General features: G+C 34.9%; 1 protein-coding gene across 1 annotated transcript in view; it reads right to left on the reverse strand.

The window, feature by feature from the left end:
* Nucleotides 1–3,209: 3,209 nt before the first annotated feature.
* The window catches only part of LOC149784640 (uncharacterized), a 51,936-nt gene continuing 33,155 nt past the window's right edge, over nt 3,210–21,990 (reverse strand). Inside the window, exons 6-8 of the mRNA XM_089932696.1 lie at nt 21,462–21,671; nt 10,764–10,955; nt 3,210–5,910 (exon numbers count right to left, since the gene is read on the reverse strand). Coding sequence (XP_089788822.1) covers nt 5,632–5,910; nt 10,764–10,955; nt 21,462–21,671 — 681 coding nt within the window. The 3' untranslated portion in view covers nt 3,210–5,631. The remainder of the gene's footprint in view (nt 5,911–10,763; nt 10,956–21,461; nt 21,672–21,990) is intronic.

The following is a 21,990-nucleotide window of genomic DNA, read 5'->3' on the forward strand; positions in this document are numbered from 1 at the left end:
ACACTTCACTCTAATCACCTCAACACTAAATAACCTACAAACAAGTATCATATGTACTAAATTTCACAACAATCCACAACAAATGGCCAGAATCTGTCACACATTGCATCCAAATTAAAAGGGCAATAATTCTTTTAAAAAGGTAAGAGCACAAAAATGCTTGAAAAAAGTTAACATGTTTAGATGATGACCATAAAAAGACATAAAAAACAAACTATTATACATAACTGCAGGTCTACTTCTCTCCCCTTGATTCTTCTCTCCCCTACATTCCGCCATAAGATACTATGAAGCCTACAAAGATTCAAGGTGATTCACTGAAAACTGGAATTACCTGCTTTAACACGACTCTGACATACCCATAGACTCCACGTTAAAATGGTAATAACCTGACAAAATTTAGTATTGATATGTTCATCATTAACCAATGTCCACAATATCTGAAAAGATTTTTGGCAATCCATCGAAATCTATGGGACTAGTAATGATAATGAAATTGTGTCAGATACTGCATTAAACTATAACAGAAGGACAATAACTCCGTAAAATAAATGCAGTGATTTGGTAATATATGCATCTTTAAATGATCATAATGTTTAGAAAGCTTACTGGAGAGCCATTACAGAATTTGAAAACAGCTGAATTCACAAGATTCTTTTATACACGGCATCCAGCAGCAAGTCAACAAGGGCAATAACTCTTATACAAGTTGTGGGAGCAAAGTGATTTGTCAAAATGTTCATCTTTAGGCAATGATCATACATTAATCAACTTTCATGGCATCCCATTAAAACCTGGATTACTTGATGTGCTAATGATACCATGTCATACACCATAAAAAAAAGCTGCAAGAAAATAAAAAGCAAAAACTCCTATAGAAATAGTGGCATAACATTTTTGTTAATTTTGTAAGGCAACTAAATGTTTGAAAATATTATTTACTTTAACACTACAGCGCATCCAGCAGCAAGTCAACAAGGGCAATAACTCTTATACAAGTTGTGGGAGCAAAGTGATTTGTCAAAATGTTCATCTTTAGGCAATGATCATACATTAATCAACTTTCATGGCATCCCATTAAAACCTGGATTACTTGATGTGCTAATGATACCATGTCATACACCATAAAAAAAAGCTGCAAGAAAATAAAAAGCAAAAACTCCTATAGAAATAGTGGCATAACATTTTTGTTAATTTTGTAAGGCAACTAAATGTTTGAAAATATTATTTACTTTAACACTACAGCGCAGATAAAACGAAGGCTTACTGCAACATTGTCTTGAACATGTAATGACATGAATTTTTGTCACTGCAATTTAATGCTGAAAAAATGTTAAGATTTAGAGTACAGTGAAGCATATGTACATACAATTTCTGATGGAATGCATATGCAATTATTCTAACTTATTTGGTCTATAAAATGTTCTAAATGCAAAACAACCCATTGGAACAACATCTATTTGCTCATAAACCTGAACATAAAATACAAAATAATGCATTTCTTTGCAAAATTACTTTGGCTTGTGTGTGAAGGCAAGTTGATTTATTGGCATATAGGACTAAGTATTTAAGCTTCTTTGTTTGAAAACATTTTCATTACTTGTAAATCATGTAATGTGATATGTAATGATTCCTTACAACCTAACAATAAATCCTTCATAAAACAGAATGAGCATTTATAAATAGAATTATACAGTATTTCTTCAGAGCTGCTAAAATTTTACAGCTATTGAGAACAATCTCTACTGATCTGCAAAGGAAAGTTGGTGAAAAGCTGAATGCTTACTCTATGTAAACAGGAATACAATTTAAGTCAGGCCAGATAATATTTACTTAAATAATTTGGTTTAACATTACGGGGAAAAAAACAACATTCAAAACATACTTCTTGTACATTTTCATCACACCTTTGGCAAGTATTGTAATGTACTTATTGAACTTCATGCCCTTTTTGCACCTGAATGTTTTAATGAAGATCATTGGTTGAATATTCAATTCAGGACAAGAATTTTAATACAGAGACTGAACTCAATACCCTCATTCCACCTGAATACCTTAATCCAGAAAATTGGTCAAACATTCAATTCAGGACATATTTCATTCAGGATATTTAATATCTTTTGTTAGGAAAACTGTATTGTGGTTTTACATGTATTCCAAAAGTTTAATATAAAAAAAAAACAACATATGAAAACTGTATTTCACCCAATGTACCTACTACATATGGAGTCAAAATTCCCCCCCCAACCTCAATTATTTTGCTATGTAAAGTTGAGTGGCCCTGATCAGCATCCCAGACTTCCCATACAGTTGTCTCAGAAATTTACAGAACTATGAATTGCTATTCTGTTTAGCATATCAATGAAAGGGGCAAGGGGTTCTTGACTCCACATGATGGAGATTGGGAAATGGGTGAAAAACAAAGTCTTCATATGATGGCAGGATCTGAATAGTATATTGAAAGGTACTACATCCTTACACCAACACATTAAAGGAAAGTTTTGTGTCAGTTCAAAAAAATGTAATCAAAACGATGATGATGATGATGATAATGATAAATAAATGCTGATAATGATGGTACAAACTATTATTACATGTACTACCATTATTATTATTATTATTATTATTATCTGTACCATATTTCCCAGGATCCTGTTTGTACATACATGTATGTACATGGTTAGTGCTAAGAAACACCTCCAACATGTAGATATATGTTCATCTGATCCAGAATTTTGATCCTGTCTGTGGAGGAAAAGAACACAACAGGGAATAGCTGCTTTGCTGCATTTTTATCCAAACTTGGTTATTTTCATGCCCGACTTGCTCCAAATGTGAGAAAATGAAGTACCTGCTTGGTCCATGAGATTAAAGGGAGTCTCCTGCTGTTGATTTTAAAACTTAATTATAATTGTCCATTATGACAAAAGAAAGCATCTCTATTGACTATGCATGAAACAACTGTACACAGCTTAGCTGAACACTTTATAGAACCCTCACACCCACATGGCTGTTGGTGATTATACCAGATAAAAATGTGTATATATGTATACTATGTGATTGTAGGTACTGTAGTCTGTATTGGTTTCTTTATTTTATTCAATCAAGCTACAACTATTCAGTGTTTAAACGGCACAGTCCCAAGACATGTCTTGAAGTAGATTTAACGGTGAAGGAAAACACACTTAATTCTGAATTAGAAACCAAAGTTAATTTCAAACATTTTATTTAGAAACCAAGCAATAAGTTGAAACAAAATGTCAACTCCTAGCAAATAATGCTACGATTTACATCAAAAGGTGTATACAATATACTTTTGTAGAAAAAAAATTTTTTGTACATGTAATATTTTTATACAGCATAAATCTGTATATTTTGGCAAGAAAAGGTCAAAATTAACAAACATATAGAAACAACACACAAGGAAAAAAAATTCTTTCAATTTTCACTCTAATGACTTAAATATTATACCACTTGTTAATTTTTTGAGCTTTTATTGCTTTACAAGAATGGAAAAATCTTGACTGGTATCCTCAGCTGTTGCTTTACTGGAAATGGACAATCTTGACTGGTACCCTCATTGGTTGCTTCAAAAGAACTGAACAGTCTTGACTGGTACACTCATTTAAATACAAAATCTACAGCAAAGATTAACAATGCATATGTATTTGTAGCAACACATAACATTCCAAATATTGTACAGGCATGACAAAATAACAAATGTTTCTTTACTGCTTGACATATAGCTATAAGTCCTTAAAAAACCTGCTGACAATCACTGAGTATGCTACATATATGATGATGGTATGCATATTGTCATCTATCAACATAACTATAAACCTTGACCTCACTTTAGTTGACAATGCATTTTCTCAAGGTAATGTTTGGCTCTAACATTCAAAAATGCAACATTTATATCAAAATAATTCTAAGAATGGATTGAGTGTATGAAAATTAAGCAGATTTATTCAGAATTAGAGTCAAAAGCAATCACCTGAATCCTTTGACATAAAACATCTTCCATATATATATATATATATATATATATAAACTGGAAGAAAGTAAAACCCTGCATGTTGAATACACAATGAAAGCATTGCTGTTCAGCATATGACCTTGACCCCAAGGTCTAAAGGTTGAGGAAATGTAAGCAAATGAAAACATGTGTACCAAAACGTTAACACAAATCTTCTGACTTGAATTTTGAAACCTGGATCAAATGGGCAAGAGCACATGTTGCAGAATAAAGAGTTGCAACTTAATAATGATTCATCCCAATTATAACGAAAATCCATGAAATGGTTTAGGAAATATAAGTGACTGAAAAAACATTAAACACAAATTTTCTATGACTGGCCTTGCAGTCCAAGGTCACTGGAACAAGCAAGCATGCTGTATAATTAATTGCCTTAGCTTCAAAATGATAACTGCCTGGTATCAGAGTGTGATGATAATCCATCAAGGGGTTTAAGAAATATATGCAAATGAGTAGCAATTTCACACTTCCCACTAATGAGTGCTTAACAAAAAAAAAAGTATTACAGAAATGTGAAATTTGTATCAGAATGCACCATAAATCATGAACTAAGCAAATAAAAAAACACTGCATTATCCTTATTCTGAATGAAAGTTATAATCGTTGAAGTTCATGTAATCTCGAAAACTTGTTAGTAATCATGATAACATAGCCACACTAGATAGACTGACAATTGTCACAGAGCTCCAAAATACCCCAAACCAACCAAGAAATACCTCTATCCAGAATGACGCAGGAGACAAAAGCCAGATTAAGCGTCTGTGAGTCTCTAAGATAAATTAAATCCCATACAGCATAACAGGCTGAAACATATTCAAGCTGTGATGGGGTTCCAATGGGTAATTTCCAATATGCCGAAACATACTCAAGCTGTAAGGGGGCTCCAACAAGGTAATTTACAATTATAAGATCTGACACTGACAGACATTCTGATGACTGTAAAAATAATAAACACACAGTGAAAAACCCCTGTAAGGAGCATCTATATCCAGGAGAAATTATTCACACCAATTTTACAACATATGTTCAAAGGTTCTTGGTATATGCTGGACGTAGTCAACCTCCAATGTAATCATTAGTCTAAAACTATGCCAAATATGAGGAATAAGAGTAAAGTTGACTCAATCTGCATCTACAGTATGTTTAGGATAGGATTAAACAATGTATCTGGTCATAAGTCAGGTATCCTAACCAATGAACTACTGTGACACTAATTAGCAAGGAATTAAATGTCTTTCAATTCTCCATTACATTTTATCTGTTTATAATTGATGTGAATTTTCTACAGACAAATAACTAATTATTATGACCAATTTTAACACTAACTGGGAGGTAATATCATATCCAAAGATAATTCTCCTATTTTTATAGAACAAATGGATTTGGCCAAATGAGGATGCAATTACTGTGATTGTTTTTCAGGGGTACAGTTTTACAATACTTTCATTTTCTTTGAAATCATCTCTTATAACATCTGGCTGATCTCATAGATTATTTTAATCAATTATTTCTATATCATAGAGAGATCTCTGATGAATTGGTCCAATTCCATTGGATCTTAATAAGAACAAAGAATGATTCTGATGAAAGCACCATCAGAGAATTGTCTCTTTTAATGGACTGTCCGTATCATTGACTCTATACGATACTGTGCATCCAGCTTTTGGCCAGTTGTAGTAGGTAACTCTTGTCGCTTCTTCCTCACTGTCTTGAACTGGTGGTTTTATGTGGCAAGGGGAGGTCACTGTTACACTGATATTTTCATCTGAAGATATCGGTTTAATTATGGCTTTTTTGTAAGATTCAAGAGACTCCTGGCTTCCATCAAAAATTATATCATCCACTTGTGAATAGCGTCTCAAGGTGACTTCATTCTATGAAAATGAAAACTCAGTTAATTAACATAATTTGTACCACAAAATCCTGCAAATCCTGTTATAACTGTATGCTTATGAAATTCAATAAATCCAGCATATATGTGAAATGGAATTCTGCAATTTGCTAAGTAACAATACACATTTTGCACAGCAATGAACATAGATAAAAGTTTGTGAGAATATTTTGAAAATTGTATTCATGTGAAAATTTTGTCATTTACTTTATGTTTAAAAATGTTAATTCTCTTTAAGCACAGATGTTGTCGGATTGGTTTGCGTGTTTAAAGTATTAGGATTTAAAATCACAAGATCTTGTCTTGAGAAGTATTATGGTGACCACTTTAGTATTAAACACAGTGGTAGCCACCTTAGTCATAATAAGTACTGTGATGCCCAGCACTGCATTAAGATATAATGTGGTGGTCACCATAGTCTTAGTAAGTACTGTCATACCCACTTTAGTCATAAGTACTGTCGTAGCCACCTTAGTCATACGTACTGTTGTAGCCACCTTAGTTATAAGTACTGTCAAAGCCACCTTAGTCATAAGTACTGCCATAGCCACCTTAGTCATAATAAGTACTGTGATCCCCAACACTGCATTAAGATATAATGTGGTGGTCACCATAGTCTTAGTAAGTACTGTCATACCCACCATAGTCATAAGTACTGTCGTAGCCACCTTAGTCATACGTACTGTTGTAGCCACCTTAGTTATAAGTACTGTCAAAGCCACCTTAGTCATAAGTACTGCCATAGCCACCTTAGTCATAATAAGTACTGTGATGCCCAACACTGCATTAAGATATAATGTGGTGGTCACCATAGTCTTAGTAAGTACTGTCATACCCACTTTAGTCATAAGTACTGTCATAGCCACCTTAGTCATAAGTACTGTCTAAGCCACCTTAGTCATAAGTACTGTCTTAGCCACCTTAGTCATAAGTACTGTCTAAGCCAACTTAGTCATAAGTACTGCCTAAGCCACCTTAGTCATAGCCACCTTAGTCATAAGTACTGTCATAGCGACCTTAGTCATAAATACTGTCAAAGCCACCTTAGTCATAAGTACTGTCATAGCCGCCTTAGTCATAAGTACTGTCACAGCCACCTAAGTCATAAGTACTGTCATGTTAGCAAGTTATGTGGTGGCCATCTTTGTCTTAATAAGAACTGCATGGGTCACCTTAGTATTGAGAAGTATTCTGAGCATGACCTTATTGTTAAGTAGTGTGATGACCACCTTAGTGTTCAAAGTACTGTGTTAGCCACCTCAAACCTGAGAAGTATTCTGGAGACCACCTTAATGTTAAGTACAGTCATGTCCACCACAGTCTTCATAACATGGTTCCCATGCTTTTCTAAATACAAATTTCCAGGATGAAATAAATTTTTCAAGGATCACATATGACCATTACTGAATGGAATTAAAGAACATTTTAGATTAGAAAACATGCATTTTCTAAATCTAAAGATGTATCTCTTTCAAGACTCTCCAAAACATCTAAGTCAGAAAAGATGATTATGAATAAAACCACAAAATGTATCACATGAAACAAGTTTGATTATATTCCTATAAATAGGCATATAAAGTTACTTCAATGTACAGAATAATAATTCTAACTTTATTTTGCTGACCTGCATTATGTTTCTAAGTGGGAACAACCTAATGAACATAAATTAGTTTTGTTTCCTTTTAAACCTTTAATTCTAATAATTTCTATAGCAATATTTAATGTAATAATGAAACCTCTTATCATCCGTATCTGTGAAACCAAGCTCTTTATTTTACAAAGTATTCATTTCGCTTGGTTGCCTTGCTATCTTTGATCACAGTTATGAAAGAGTTGGTCAGTTTAAGGTAGTTTTATGTTACATACGCAATAAAATTTATAACAGTGTTCAATTGATCAAATGAAGTGAGTTCACCGGACATACGACCGGGGTTGCTAGATTTTAAGTATATAGGATTTTAGTGCCTTTTAACTTTTTTTTAAATAATCCACCTCCTTTATTTGATCCAAAATAAATAATTAACGTGATAGGGCCCAATACAAAGGAGGACAGGTGTTAATTCATTGCAACAACACAACAAATACTTCTACAAGTCAGTTATCAAAACAGTCGGCACTTAATTATGTTCTCAGAGAAACACTTGCGGACATAGCCGTTCTGGTAGATTGACACATTTTGCGTTTAAATACACATTGCATTTATGATGATTGAGCTTAAGTGAAACTAAAAGATAGAATTAAAACACAAATTTCACTTAATAAAAACTATTTAATTGGCATTTAAATATTAATATACTGCCTACACTAGGCGTAAGTGACATTTTCATTGATCGAAATTTCCTTGAATATCTTTAATTATGGTGCACTAGAAATGTCATTTGGAAAGAAAATGTAACCAATTATATGACTTCTTATTAAAAATTGATAATTTCAAAATGTTAATTGAAGTTTCCAGGTCATATCTACCATTTTTGACCATAAAACGAGTGATATAAGTAACGTTTCAGTTACTAATTTTGATCACAATTTTTTTCAAGTTCAAGAAATATGGATCAATTTTGTTTTTTCTGGTTTAAAAAAAGTGGGATCCATGCCTGAAGCTGCGTTATAAGCGAGTTATCAAAGGAGTGGTGTACTTTGGTCTAAGGTAGTTTTGTCATGAACATCTTGGTATTATTAAGATGTATTCTGGTGCCACCTTAGTCATATGAAGTATTATCATGGCTACCTAGTCTTAAGAAGTATTCTTGTGGCTATCTCAGTCTTAAGAGTGTGTGTGTGTGATTTGGATTTTTAACGTAGCTTTAACAATTTTTTCAGTCATATCTCTGCTGCAATTTTGATACATGGAAACATTTTCATTAAATCCTTGTTTAATGAATCAGCTGTTTTCAAATTTTCAAAAGGTGGCTTATCATTGCTTCATGAATAACATGCATTTCCTCACTGTCAGACACTGTGCTTTACAGAAAGAGAACCCAGACTTATTTTATGCTTTTATTTTGACCTGTTCCTTGTAGGATTCGTACTTAACATGTCTTTTTATGTCACTTCTACCACCATGTGCAACAGAAAAATCCAATTAACACACACCACAGTGAACATAATGAACTCCTTTGCTAGACTGTTTTATAAATGGCCAAAATAAATTTTCAGAATTTTTTTTACTAGCATTCAACTTTTGGACTTCTTCCAATTTTTATTTTTGCATGACACTACTGTAGTCAATCATTTTAAAAAACAACTGCCGATTGTTCCCTTTTGATGCCTGCAGATAGTTCACCAATTTGCACAGGAACTATTCAATAAACACTTTTTTTTACACTGATCAGATAATACTTTTTCAACGAAAATTATTTTTATAAGTGGAATGAAAGGTGTCATTTTCTGCCAATTCAGCAGATTTCTGTTGTCTTGCCTAACAATTTGTAGTATTTTTCAGGTTTTATCGTACAAAATCTGGATAATCTGTCCTGGGTAAACAGGTTTGTAGGAACTATCATTGGTGAAGTGAAGACCTTACATGGAGAATGGGTGTGTGTGTGATTTGGATTTTTAATGTAGCTTTAACAATTTTTCAGTCATATCGCTACGATGTCTGCAGTGTGTCAGTTTATAGTGATATCTAGCACTGGGGCATCATGCCGCACACATGTAGCATGATGTCCCACCCAGCCACATTATCCTGACACCAGGCCGACCAGTCCTAACACTAACTTCTTAATGCTGAGCGCCAAGCGAGGCAGCTGTTAGTACCATTTTTGTAAGTTTTTGGTGTGACTCAGCCTGGGATCGAACCCACAACCTCCCGCATCCGAGGTGGACGCTCTAACCACTAGGCCACCGGAGCGGTACATGGAGTAATGAAGATATATTGTCAATAACTATTAAGGTCGGGTATTCTGGACATTTTAGGATGCAGTTGGATCAGTGGACATTATATAATGAAGATGGGATAGTGGAAAATTGAGGATGAAGTTAAGATAGTGGAAATATTACGATGAAGTTGGGATAGTGGAAATTTGAGGATGAAGTTAGGATAGTGGAAATATTAGGATGAAGTTGGGATAGTGGAAATTTTAAGACTGAGCTGGGATAGTGGAAATTTTAGAAAGAAGTTGAGACAGTGAAAAGTTTAGGATGAAGTTGAAGATTAGGAATTTTAGATGGAGTTGAAATAGTGGAAATTTTAGGATGGAATTGAAATAGTGGAAATTTGAGATGGAGTTAAAATTGACAGGAAGTTTTTGTTGTACCATTTAAGCTCATGGATTGGGTGAGAACATGTTGAATGAAAATTCAGGACTAGAAATTATACACAGAACAAGAATACTCTACCCCTTTTCTGTACAACTTTGTAGTCAAATGTGCATGAGAAACTAACCTAAATGCAAAACATAACCAGAAGGAATTAGTCATGAAATATTTCTCACATCAGCTTAATTTTGATAAGATGTACTCACCAAATTACATTGTCCAATAATGCCAGAGAAATTAATCTAACTGCAAAACTCAAACGAAGCCACTTAGGTGCAAAATGTAGGTCAGAGTGACTGAATTTTAACTGGGTGGCACTGCCATCACCAAGACACCTCTACAAGTAGTAGTCTCTTGGGCAAACATGCCTGAGAAATTGACCTAACTGCAAAATTTAACCAAAGATATTACAAATGATCAAAAAGACAAACATACAAATTTACAGACAAGGGTAATCCTATATACCTGTTCCACATATGACAGAAAGACTTTATTATCAAAAACAATATATTATATATGAAGTTTTTTCATCTGCTTGTTGATTTTTAATGACAAGAATATATGCCATCCAAATCTCACCTGAGAGTTTCTATTTGACTGCCGTCTAAGTTTCTTGGCAAGTTTCTGCAACAAGCCAGGATCTGAGTCTTCTTCCTCCTCACCTGAAGCATTTATGGCACTGTCTTCTTTGCACATGGAATGCTGTATTTTAATCACCTGGTGATCATGCTGCCACCTCCGCATCTGACGTATATTCTGCTGCAAACCAAACTGGAATACAGTCAAGATGTATTAACTTTAATTCCGCTCATCAGGCCATCAGCCTTTATCGGTCACAGACTATTTTCTGGAAAAATCCCTCTTTCAAGAGCAGAATTAAAATTTTACAAGTTAAATGTGGTCAAGTGGTATACATCAAGGAAATATTAAATAATCTGTTGTCATTGTTGTTGTTGTGGGGTTTAACGCCATTTTTCAGCACAATATAGGCTATACATGGCAACCAGTATTAATGGTGGAGGAAGAAACGGGGGAAAACCCGGAAAAGAACCAGTGACCCACAAGAAGCGACTGGCAAACTTTCTCACATACCCTCATTGGCCGAACACTAGACTCAAACCCACGCAGACAGAGGTGATATGGCAGTGACCTGTAACAGTGAGCGCTTTAGACCACTTGGGGCCACGATTGAAATAATCTAACCACTTATCAAAATTTAAATCCCACTGAACAACAACGTCAGTGGATATTTTTACCCATGTATTAGGCAGATAAGTTCCAGTTCTATCTGGTTAATCAGATCATTCCATTGGTTTTGATATACAAAGTTTGATTTTCATTGAAAAAAATTAACATTCCTGAACAGGAACTGAGGTAGCTCAATCGATACATCAAGGTACTTTACACCACATGTTGCTGTGCCATCAAACACCAAATATTAAAAGTAATTTATGACACTGACATGTTGCTGTGCCATCAAACACCAAATATTAAAAGTAATTTATGACACTGACATGTTGCTGTGCCATCAAACACCAAATATTAAAAGTAATTTATGACACTGACATGTTCAGATCATAAAAAAAACTGTCTGATCAAGTTGACATGAAATTTATGTCTCACAGTTGGGATGTTGAAAAACTTAACAGTGATTTATGCCATTGCTGGTAGACACTAGCATAGTACACAGTTTGGTTGAGGTTGACGGTTCAGAAGGTAAGCATAGGTCAGTTACAGAGTCATCAATCATCTGCCTGATTGTCATTTGACACACCACAATACCTGCATGGCTATATAATACATTTCATATAGTTAACAGGCAATACAATATATATTGCATTACAGGAGTGGTGATATGATACATACTGTAATATAGGAATAATTACATATAACATACTGCAATATAGGAGTAATGATACAAAGCATATTGAAATAAAGTAGTAATGACACAATACATGTTGCAATATAGGAGCAATGATACAATGCATACTGCAACAGAGTAGTAATGATACAATGCATATTGCAATAGAGTAGTAATGATAAAATGCATACTGGAATAGAGTACTAATGATACAATGCATACTGTAATATAGGAGTAATGATACAATGCATATGGCAATAGAGTAGTAATGATACAATGCATATTACGATAGAGTAGTAATGATACAATGCATACTTGAATAGAGTACTAATGATCCAATGCATATTGCAATATAGGAGCAATGAGACAATGCATATTGCAATAGAGTAGTAATGATACAATGCATATTGCAATAGATTAATAATGATACAATGCATATTGCAATAGAGTAGTAATGATACAATATATATTGAAATAGAGTAGTAATGATACAATGCATACTCGAATAGAGTACTAATGATGCAATGCATATTGTAATATAGGAGCAATGATACAATGCATATTGCAATATAGAAGCAATGATACAATACATATTGCAATATGCCTTCTCCATTTGTTTTTACATGTAATGGCTATGCTGCTGTGTTGGCATTGCAAGCACACAGCAATGGTATAAAATGCTACCTGAATAGATAAAAGCAGTTTAGTGAATTCTGCATACGGTTTTATTTATATGATATGTAATCATGGCTAGAGATTATTTGACAACTAAAACATGCTGAAAGGTTTACATTTAAAATTTTGTCCATCACTTTGGTTTAAGCAATGCATTGTGGGATTAGAACATACTCTTATGAACTGAAATTATTAAATCAAGTATCATTCATACCTTAATTTGTGGTTGTAGTTGGTTGTTGTAGGGTATAACGCCATGTTTCAGCACAAGATAGGCTATACATGGCGGCCAATATTAATGGTGGAGGAAGAACCCAGGAAAACCCCACCGACCCACAAGAAGCTACTAGCAAACTTTCTCACAGACCCATGTTAGCCGAACCTGTGACTCAAACCCACACAGAGGTGAGATGGCAGTGATATGTAACAGTGAGCACTTTAGACCACTTGGCCACTCAGGGCCCCTTAATTTGTAACTAAATCAACAAAGTATGTTTCATACCTTAATTTGCCACTAAATCAACAAATTATCTTTCGTACCTAAATAATCAAGGTATTGAGAGTACTAATGACTGGGAGTCTTTAATCAATATGATCCATTCAACAGAATCAAGGTATTGAGAGTACTAATGACTGGGAGTCTTTAATCAATATGATACATTCAACAGAATCAAGGTATTGAGAGTACTAATGACTGGGAGTCTTCAATCAATATGATACATTCAACAGAATTCTAATGACTTGGAGGGTCAGATCAATACCATACACTGAACAGGATCAAATGTTGACAACTATGTTCCGATTGCAGACAAAAGCCAGTTTATTACAAAATTTAAAAAAAACAACAACATTTCAATGGAAAATATGTTAACAGTTACCGCTACGAACATCTTCTACTGAAATGATTGTTTACACAGATGGCAAACAATATAAAAGCTGGTAACAGCCTAATAATTTCCTTTTTAGGGTTAGTTTGAGTAATGTCCCTTAGAACAGCTTGAATTGCTTTTTCAAGGTCAAATACAGAAAAGTATCTATCATAATAAATACAAACTATTTTTAGTAACACAGAGTTGACAGCATGCCATAGGCTTAATAGGGATATGTCCCTCCAACCCCAATAGATACATTCCCAATTTGTTTCATCTTTCATTTTACAAAAGTATACCTTAGTAAAACACTAATAAGTACATGATGTGATGTCAGTGATGATTTCTCTTGCTGAGTAGGGAACAAGCCTGATGACTAATGTCCAGTACATAGGTTATCATAAGATCAGACATAAAGCTATTAAAGTTTCTTTCTTTTTTCAACTTTAATTCATGCATTAGCATCAAATGTAACTACAATGATATAAAGACTGCTCCAGTGGCCTAAGTGGTTAGAGTGTCTGCCTCATATGATATCAAGAGTTCATTCACCAGCCGAGTCATATTAAAGATTTATATAAATGGTACTAACAACTGCCTCACTTGGTGCTCAGCATTAAGAGGTTAGTGTTAGGACAGGTCGGCCTGGTGTCAGGATAATGTGACTGGGTGGGACATCAAGCTACATGTCTGCGAGACATCACTATGAACTGCCACCTGCCACACTGTAGACACCATGGCAATGTGACTAAAATTGTTCAAAGCTATGTTAAAAATCTTAACTCATACACACAATGATATAATGTCACCTATGATTCAATATGTATTTGAATATTAACAATAATAATAATAATGCTTTATTTATAGAGGGTGACTCATTAGTCAAGGACTATTCTCCCTTGAGGCCATCTTAAGGAGAGTATAACAATGCACATTATATGAAAGATAGCAATAATAATTGTTTATTTTAACATATTTAGTATTAAATACTAAATTCCAATATCTATTAGAAACACGTACATGCTTATGATATCTCTTCTTAAATACTCTAATATTTTCAGCAGATTTTACATGTAGTGGAAGCTTGTTCCACAGAAATGTACCAGAGTTTACTGCATTAGAAGCTCTTTTTATTGCTCTGTTCTTGGTTTTGGTGCTAGAAGGTTTCCATGTGATATTGATTTCAACTGGCATTGTGTCGAAAAAGGCCTGAATAAGTCCTGAAGATACTCTGGTGCAGTTCCATGTAGACATTTATATAAAAGAACTGCCTTGTGAAAATCTATACTTTCATATATTGTGAACCATCTGAGTTCTATAAATAATGCTTTTGAGGGATGATCAATAGATGCATCTAAAATTATGCATGCTGCTTGTTTCTGAAGTTTATATCTCCTGTCGAACTCAGATTTAGCACAGTTACCCATACATTTGAACAATAATCCGTTGTTGGAAGAATACATGACTTGTAGTCTATATCACAAGTTCCCATAGGTAAATATTTCTTGATTCTGCTGAGTAGGGCAATTTTGGATAACTGTTTTACAAAGCTTATCAATATGATCATCCCATAATAAATTATTATCTATGGACACACCTACAAGCTTTTCATGTTTGACATTTTCTAATGGATGATTATTTATTGTAAGAGATAGTTCTGGGTCCTCTGACGTGTAACTTTTGTGACGTCCCCAGAATCATACAATTTGTTTTACCTTCAACAATTACCATCCTATTTTCTTGTGCCCAGTTTCAGACTCTAATAAGGTCTGAGTTTAATCTTATTTGGTTAAGTTCAGTATGAGAACTAGATGTATCAAGGTTGCATCATCTGCAAATAAATCTGTATTTGTGGATTCATTATTTAATGGCAGATCATTGATATAGATAAGAAAGAGGAAAGGGCCCAAAACTGAGCCTTGATGAATCCCTGAATGAACAATGCAAGTTTGAGAGCTAATATTGCCAGTGCTTACTTGTTGAGACTATTCTTGCAGTAGTTCAGATACCACAAAATACAGTGTACCATCACAAAAAATACTATAATGTCAATATCTATCAATAATTTGTTACCTCTCTAGTCATGTACATGTACAACACCATCTCATCCCTGTGATTTATTCTACATGAATAATGCCCCTCTCCAGAGGTGGGTTCGATATTTTGATGCTTCTTTGTGGGGTTTAATTTCTACATTCTTTCCCATGTATATCAAATGCACAGATTGATTTAATACTTAAAGACTATGTGGGATCTCCCATAGAAACATTTGTAGCTGGAGGGCAGCTTTAACTACATTATCTTATTACCCTTGATACCAATGTGACTGCATAGCCAATGAATGCATAAGCAAAAATAAACTAATGCATTTTACATGGTCATATTTGAAACATATTGTTCTAATGAGAACTTTTTTTCTCCATTACCCATAACAGAATTTTCATGACTGGAAGGCAATGAGATTCCATAAACATACAATCCTAAAACAGAGTCAGAAAAAGTATTAGAAGCTTTTGACTGTATACTTCACACCCCTTAAATTCTAGGAACAAAGACATAGATGTGAATAGCAACAAAAAAATTAAGTAAATTTAATAATATACCTTATCTCAAAATATAGAAATACAGTGCAACCCCGCTATAATGTGAGAATTGGGGTCTAAAAAAACTGGATCACATTAATAGTGGGGTCGTGTTAATACGTGGTTTTACAGTATTTTACTTATTTCATTGGCACATATACATGTAGTCATGTCTAATTTATATCATGAATAGGGTATGAACACCGTTTACAATCGTGCCATCGTGGAATGCAGTTCATCCACACTGCATGTAATTCCATTGAAAAACTGCATGCAGATTTTAAATATTCAATATTTGTGTTACATATCATTGTGTCTGAATTCAATGTCTAATATAAAGCAAAACAGAGTATTAACTCCATTTACTTGCCATCTGATATCGTACTGTTGTGGCATGCAGCTACATGTAATTCCATTGCAAAAATTGCATACAGTAGTCCCTCTCTTATAAGGCCACCCCTAATGCAGCAGGGAAGTGGCCTTATAATGCGGGTGGCCTTTCTATAGAGGGATGACAAATGCGAATAGTAAATACATATGGAAAAAAGTCACAAGTACATTTAATTTTAAATATTTAATATTTTAATTAAAAAATCACATGCATGATGTGAAATAAATGTAAAACAAACTTTGTCATCATTTGCAAAAGAATGCTATGAATAACCATTGATACAGTTTTAAAACTGTCTTTATAATTATGTTACAGTTCACATCACGTCACTTTGTTGGTAACAGTCTAAAAAACAAACCAGTCTCATCACATTAAAAATATCCTTGCTGTCATATCCCCTGCATATAACGTTTAGTCTTTTGTTCCAATCTTCGATAATTTCATTATTAACTTCAGCTGATTTGCCGCTAATGACAGAACACTTGATATTGTGTCGCACTTGAAATCTGTGCAACCATCCATTACTTGCGGTAAAGTCGTCATATCCCAGTTCAACTGACAAAATTTTTGCTTTTTCTTGTCTTTCAAATCAGGATACAAACGTCATATTGGCTCAAACAATCTTCCTTTCTCTGTCCATTTCACTTTTCCACTTCTGCAGAATTGTTTAATTATCTTTCACGATATTGTTTATCTGAGTCTTCCCGACGTTAGTTTTCTGCAAGGATCCTCGATGACCCCCCCCCCGCCATCAGTTGAATTACTTTCACGTTCTCTTCTAAACTGAGAATTTTTATTTTCCTCGATGACATGTTGATCATTTTGCAGTAAGTTATTCATGTTGCCAACTAAAATACTGATAAAACAATTTTGCATGCATCTAAACAAATTACTGTGTGTTTTTAAAGGAAGTGATCTTGTCATGTGATTCGTTAGTCGCAGTCTGGTACCCTATTGTTTTTATACATTTCTTGAAACTAGGTGAGAGAAGCCAAAACGGCTTCGATATGTACCATCAACATCACGCAGATTTGACCTCGTGGCCGCTAGGATTCATAATTTTGACAATTATTGCCAGTAGTAATAGCCACTGATTACCAAAGTGAACAAGCTCAACATCTTACTAAGGGAAGCCATAAAGGCTATCAAACCATTTTCCTGCTGACTTGTGTATTGTACATCGATACTGCCACTTCTCAGCTATTACTACTGTTCGATAATTGTATTCTTAACAATTATCAGAGGGACTAAACCGGACATCTTATGATAACACAGCAGTAAGGCTAATTGGATTACATGTACGTACCGTTTTGTATGGATTAAAATTTGAGTCCTTCTCGGTTTTTATGGAATAAATTTGGCTTCTCGTGAGGCGTAAATGATATATTAACCTTAGTGGTAAATGTACTTTACTCAACACTTCTTTCAGTAACGAAAATCTGACATCGGGAAACAGAAATTGGATTATTTAACACACGTTATGAATACAATACTGGTTCTGGATACATAATCAAATAAAATGCGGCCGCTTGTGAGGGGTACATTTTATGATTTTGCACTAATATGCTGGCCGCTGGTCACGTTAGCCAGGTGGCCTTTCACGAGGGGTACTTTTGAACACAAACTCGTCGGTGCCAACGGATTCTGGCCGTAAGGAGCGGGTGGTTGCTGGTCAGGGGGGTCGTTCAAGAGGGGGACTACTGTACTTAATTAAACTATTCAATAATTTTGTCACAGATCATTATGTTTCTGAATTCAATGTGAAAAATTAACAGCAAAATTAGGTTAAGAAAGATGAAGCACATGGACAATTTATTAAGTTCCAGGGTCAATGAATGGTGTCTGTACAAATTTCCTACTGATAAAATTTTCTCATATGCGTTTCCGTGTACCTATATCCATTGTAAATTCCTAATAATTAACACTTGTACGCCTATTTGTTTGAATGACTACAGCAAGAATAATTAACAATCAACACATGCTTTTAGTGTGCATATAACTTTTACTTCAGAGTTAGTGAATTTTAAAAGAAACATGTGAAAACTACTATACTAATCATTGCGAAAAGTGCATAGCCAGTCTGGTTCCATGACTCCATAATTTTAAATTTCATCATTTCTTTACAAATTGGTTAAGTGCATTCCGCTTCTTTGCTGCAAACTGTTGGATTCCGGCAAAGTTGCGTACGCTTTTGAGTTGTTAGATTTTGACAATGTTTTCAAATTCTTTTTTTCCTAGCCACCTCAAAATGGCTTCTTCCTCTGGCGCTTTTGGTGGGAGAGTTGGGGTGCCATCACCATCATCAGTGTCAGTAGTGTCACTGGTTTTGGGCTCTGATTGTGCACCTTCATTCTTCCAGCTGACATTTGCAACAATTTCATCATTTGAGATGTCCTCTTATAAGAGGCAGATGTCATCTGCTGAATACCAGTTGAGGATATCATGATGACTGTGCTCATATTCTCTTAGTCCTTCTTCTGCTAAAAATATGTCGTCTTTAGTGAATCCTGTAAATTCAGGCTTGACGTCATCACTATTATGGTGTGTAGATGACGGAAAAGCTGGACCAAGACCTTTTATCCAGCATTGTTCAATGCAACGTACAGAGATAGCATCCCAGTCTTTCCTGCCAAGGTGATAGACTTCTTTCAAGTTGAGTGATGCCAGTGATGTATCGAAGGAGTTGTTATCTGCTACCATCCGCTTGATCATTGTGTGATGATAGTTTTGCTTAAATCCCAATATGATGCCTTGGTCCAGTGGCTGGATTTCTGATGAAGTGTTCTTCAAGAGATAAGAGACTTTAATCTTACCACTGACAAGATTTTCTGCTGGGGGTGGGCAGGGCAATTATCCAGCAGGAGGAGAGCTTTTTCCTCCTGCTTGAGTTTTCGCAAATGAGCCAGAACGGCTGGAATGAATGTTTTATGGAACCAGTCATCAAATATGGAGCTATTCATCCATGCATTCTTGCTGTTAGTGTATTCAAAGAGAAGGACCTTCATATTAATATGATGAAAACATATGGGAAAACTTTGATTTTCCAATCATTAGAGGTCTGACTTTGTGGCTGCCAGACTTGATGCAAAACAAAAGAGTGACTCGGTCCTTCCTCTTCTTAAAGCCTTCTCGTTTGTGACTATGTCTTGGTTGCCAGGGGAACATATTAAAGCACAAACCAGTCTCGCTGCAGTTATGAACTTGATCGGCTGTGTAGCAACCTTCCTGTAGTAGCTTTTCAAGCTCAATTTGGTAGGAATTGGAGCAGCCTCTTTATCAGTTGAGCAGATTTCCCCAGACACAAGAACTTGGCTGATAGCGTGCCGTTTCTTGAATCTGTCCAGACAGCCGTTACTCGCCTTAACTTTGAAATCATCTCCATTGATACGGTGATCAAATATCTCTGCCTGAGCTTTCAGAATTGGGCCAGAAATCGTAAATCCTTCTGAGCGAACCTGGACAAACCAACTGTATAATGCTGAATCTAGGCTTTCGTCATTGGAAAACTTAACCCTTCACACCATAGACCAGTTTCCTCTTTTAGAAAGAAGAAACACATGTCGGCTATTGTTTGAGCAACACTGTATGCAGAATTAATTGTGAAGACAATTACAAAGATGACTTACTGGCTTTACTCATGGATCAGTAATGAGCAACATTTCTGATATTGTTTATTTTGGCATAACTTTCAGAAGCCACACAATGATCGTATTATATTCTAATTCATATGTAAACTTTTCCCCAAAATGATAAATGTTTTACACACTACTTCTCGTACTTAAAAAAAAAATCCAGGTAAGAGATAAATTTAAAATTTCAGGAACCATGTATGATCATATTATATTCAAATTCATATGTGATCTCTTCCCAAAAATGACAATATATTATATACCATTACACGTACTTTGAAGAAGAAAAAAATTCATGACTTTGTGCAAATGAATATATGACCATTCGGCAGCCATGCCATGACTGTGTTATATCCGCAATTCATGTTATTGTGGGGTGCATTATAGCGGGGTCACACTGTAATTTTAATACATATTTTGTCCTTTTATATTTTATCCAATACACAGACAGGGTGTCAAATCTGTTTTGAACATATACTTTGTAGTCAGGATAGTGAGAAATATAATCCTTCATTGTTCATTGATGTTGCATAGGAAAATTCCACTACTGGCATCAGAATTTTCTTCAGACACACTGGAAACCCTTGTGTCTAACAAAAACACTTGACCCTCATGTGAAATTTTCCTATATTACACCAATGCATATGAAGGACTGTATTAGTCCTAGATGTATCCTACACAAATGCAAATCAAGGACTGTATTAGTCCTAGATGTATCCTAAACCAGTGCAAATCAAGGACTGTATTAGTCCAAAATGGTATCCAACACCAATGCATATCAAGGACTGTATTAGTCCTAGATGGTATCCAACACTAATGCATATCAAGGACTGTATTAGTCCTAAATGGTATCCAACACCAATGCAAATCAAGGACTGTATTAGTCCTAAATGGTATCCAACACCAATGCAAATCAAGGACTGTATTAGTCCTAGATGTATCATACACCAATACATATCAAGGACTGTATTAGTCCTAAATGGTTTCCAACACCAATGCAAATCAAGGACTGTATTAGTCCTAAATGGTATCCAACACCAATGCAAATCAAGGACTGTATTAGTCCTAGATGTATCGTACACCAATACATATCAAGGACTGTATTACTCCTAAATGGTTTCCAACACCAATGCATATGAAGGACTGCATCAGTCCTAGTTGGTATCCTACACCAATGTATTGAGGGTATCAAAATAACACAATATCAACTGACTACTTTCATTACAATCATAGTCTTCCATTGATTTCCTGAAGTAAGACCGATACTTACAAATAACCCCAGGCCATACAAAGTGTCCGCAATAATGATAAACATTATAAGGGAGGTTGATTCCAAAATTCGCCTTTCCTGGATAAAAATTGCTGACCACACAAGACATATCACCGTAATCAGCACAGCTAGAATCCCGAAGGAAATCATCAACACCAGGTTCCTTACAAATCGTTTACTCTCCTTCTTCAGGCTGGGCTCATGGAGATACTGAAATAAAAAGATAAAAAACAATTTTGAACACAGGTGTCAGCTTTCTTTGATACTCGGAACAAATCGCAATGTTAACAACACAGCTGTCAGCTTCCTTTGATACTCGGAACAAATCACAATGTTAACGACACAGGTGTCAACTTCCTTTGATACTCAGAACAAATCGCAATTTTAACGACACAGGTGTCAGCTTCCTTTGATGCTCGGAACAAAACACAATGTTAACAACACAGGTGTCAGCTTCCTTTGATACTCAGAACAAATCGCAATGTTAACGACACAGGTGTCAGCTTCCTTTGATAATCGGAACAATTCG

Source organism: Sinohyriopsis cumingii, chromosome 14 (genome assembly GCF_028554795.1).
Source record: "Sinohyriopsis cumingii isolate HCF-2022 chromosome 14, ASM2855479v2, whole genome shotgun sequence".
NCBI classification, from domain to species: domain Eukaryota; kingdom Metazoa; phylum Mollusca; class Bivalvia; order Unionida; family Unionidae; genus Sinohyriopsis; species Sinohyriopsis cumingii.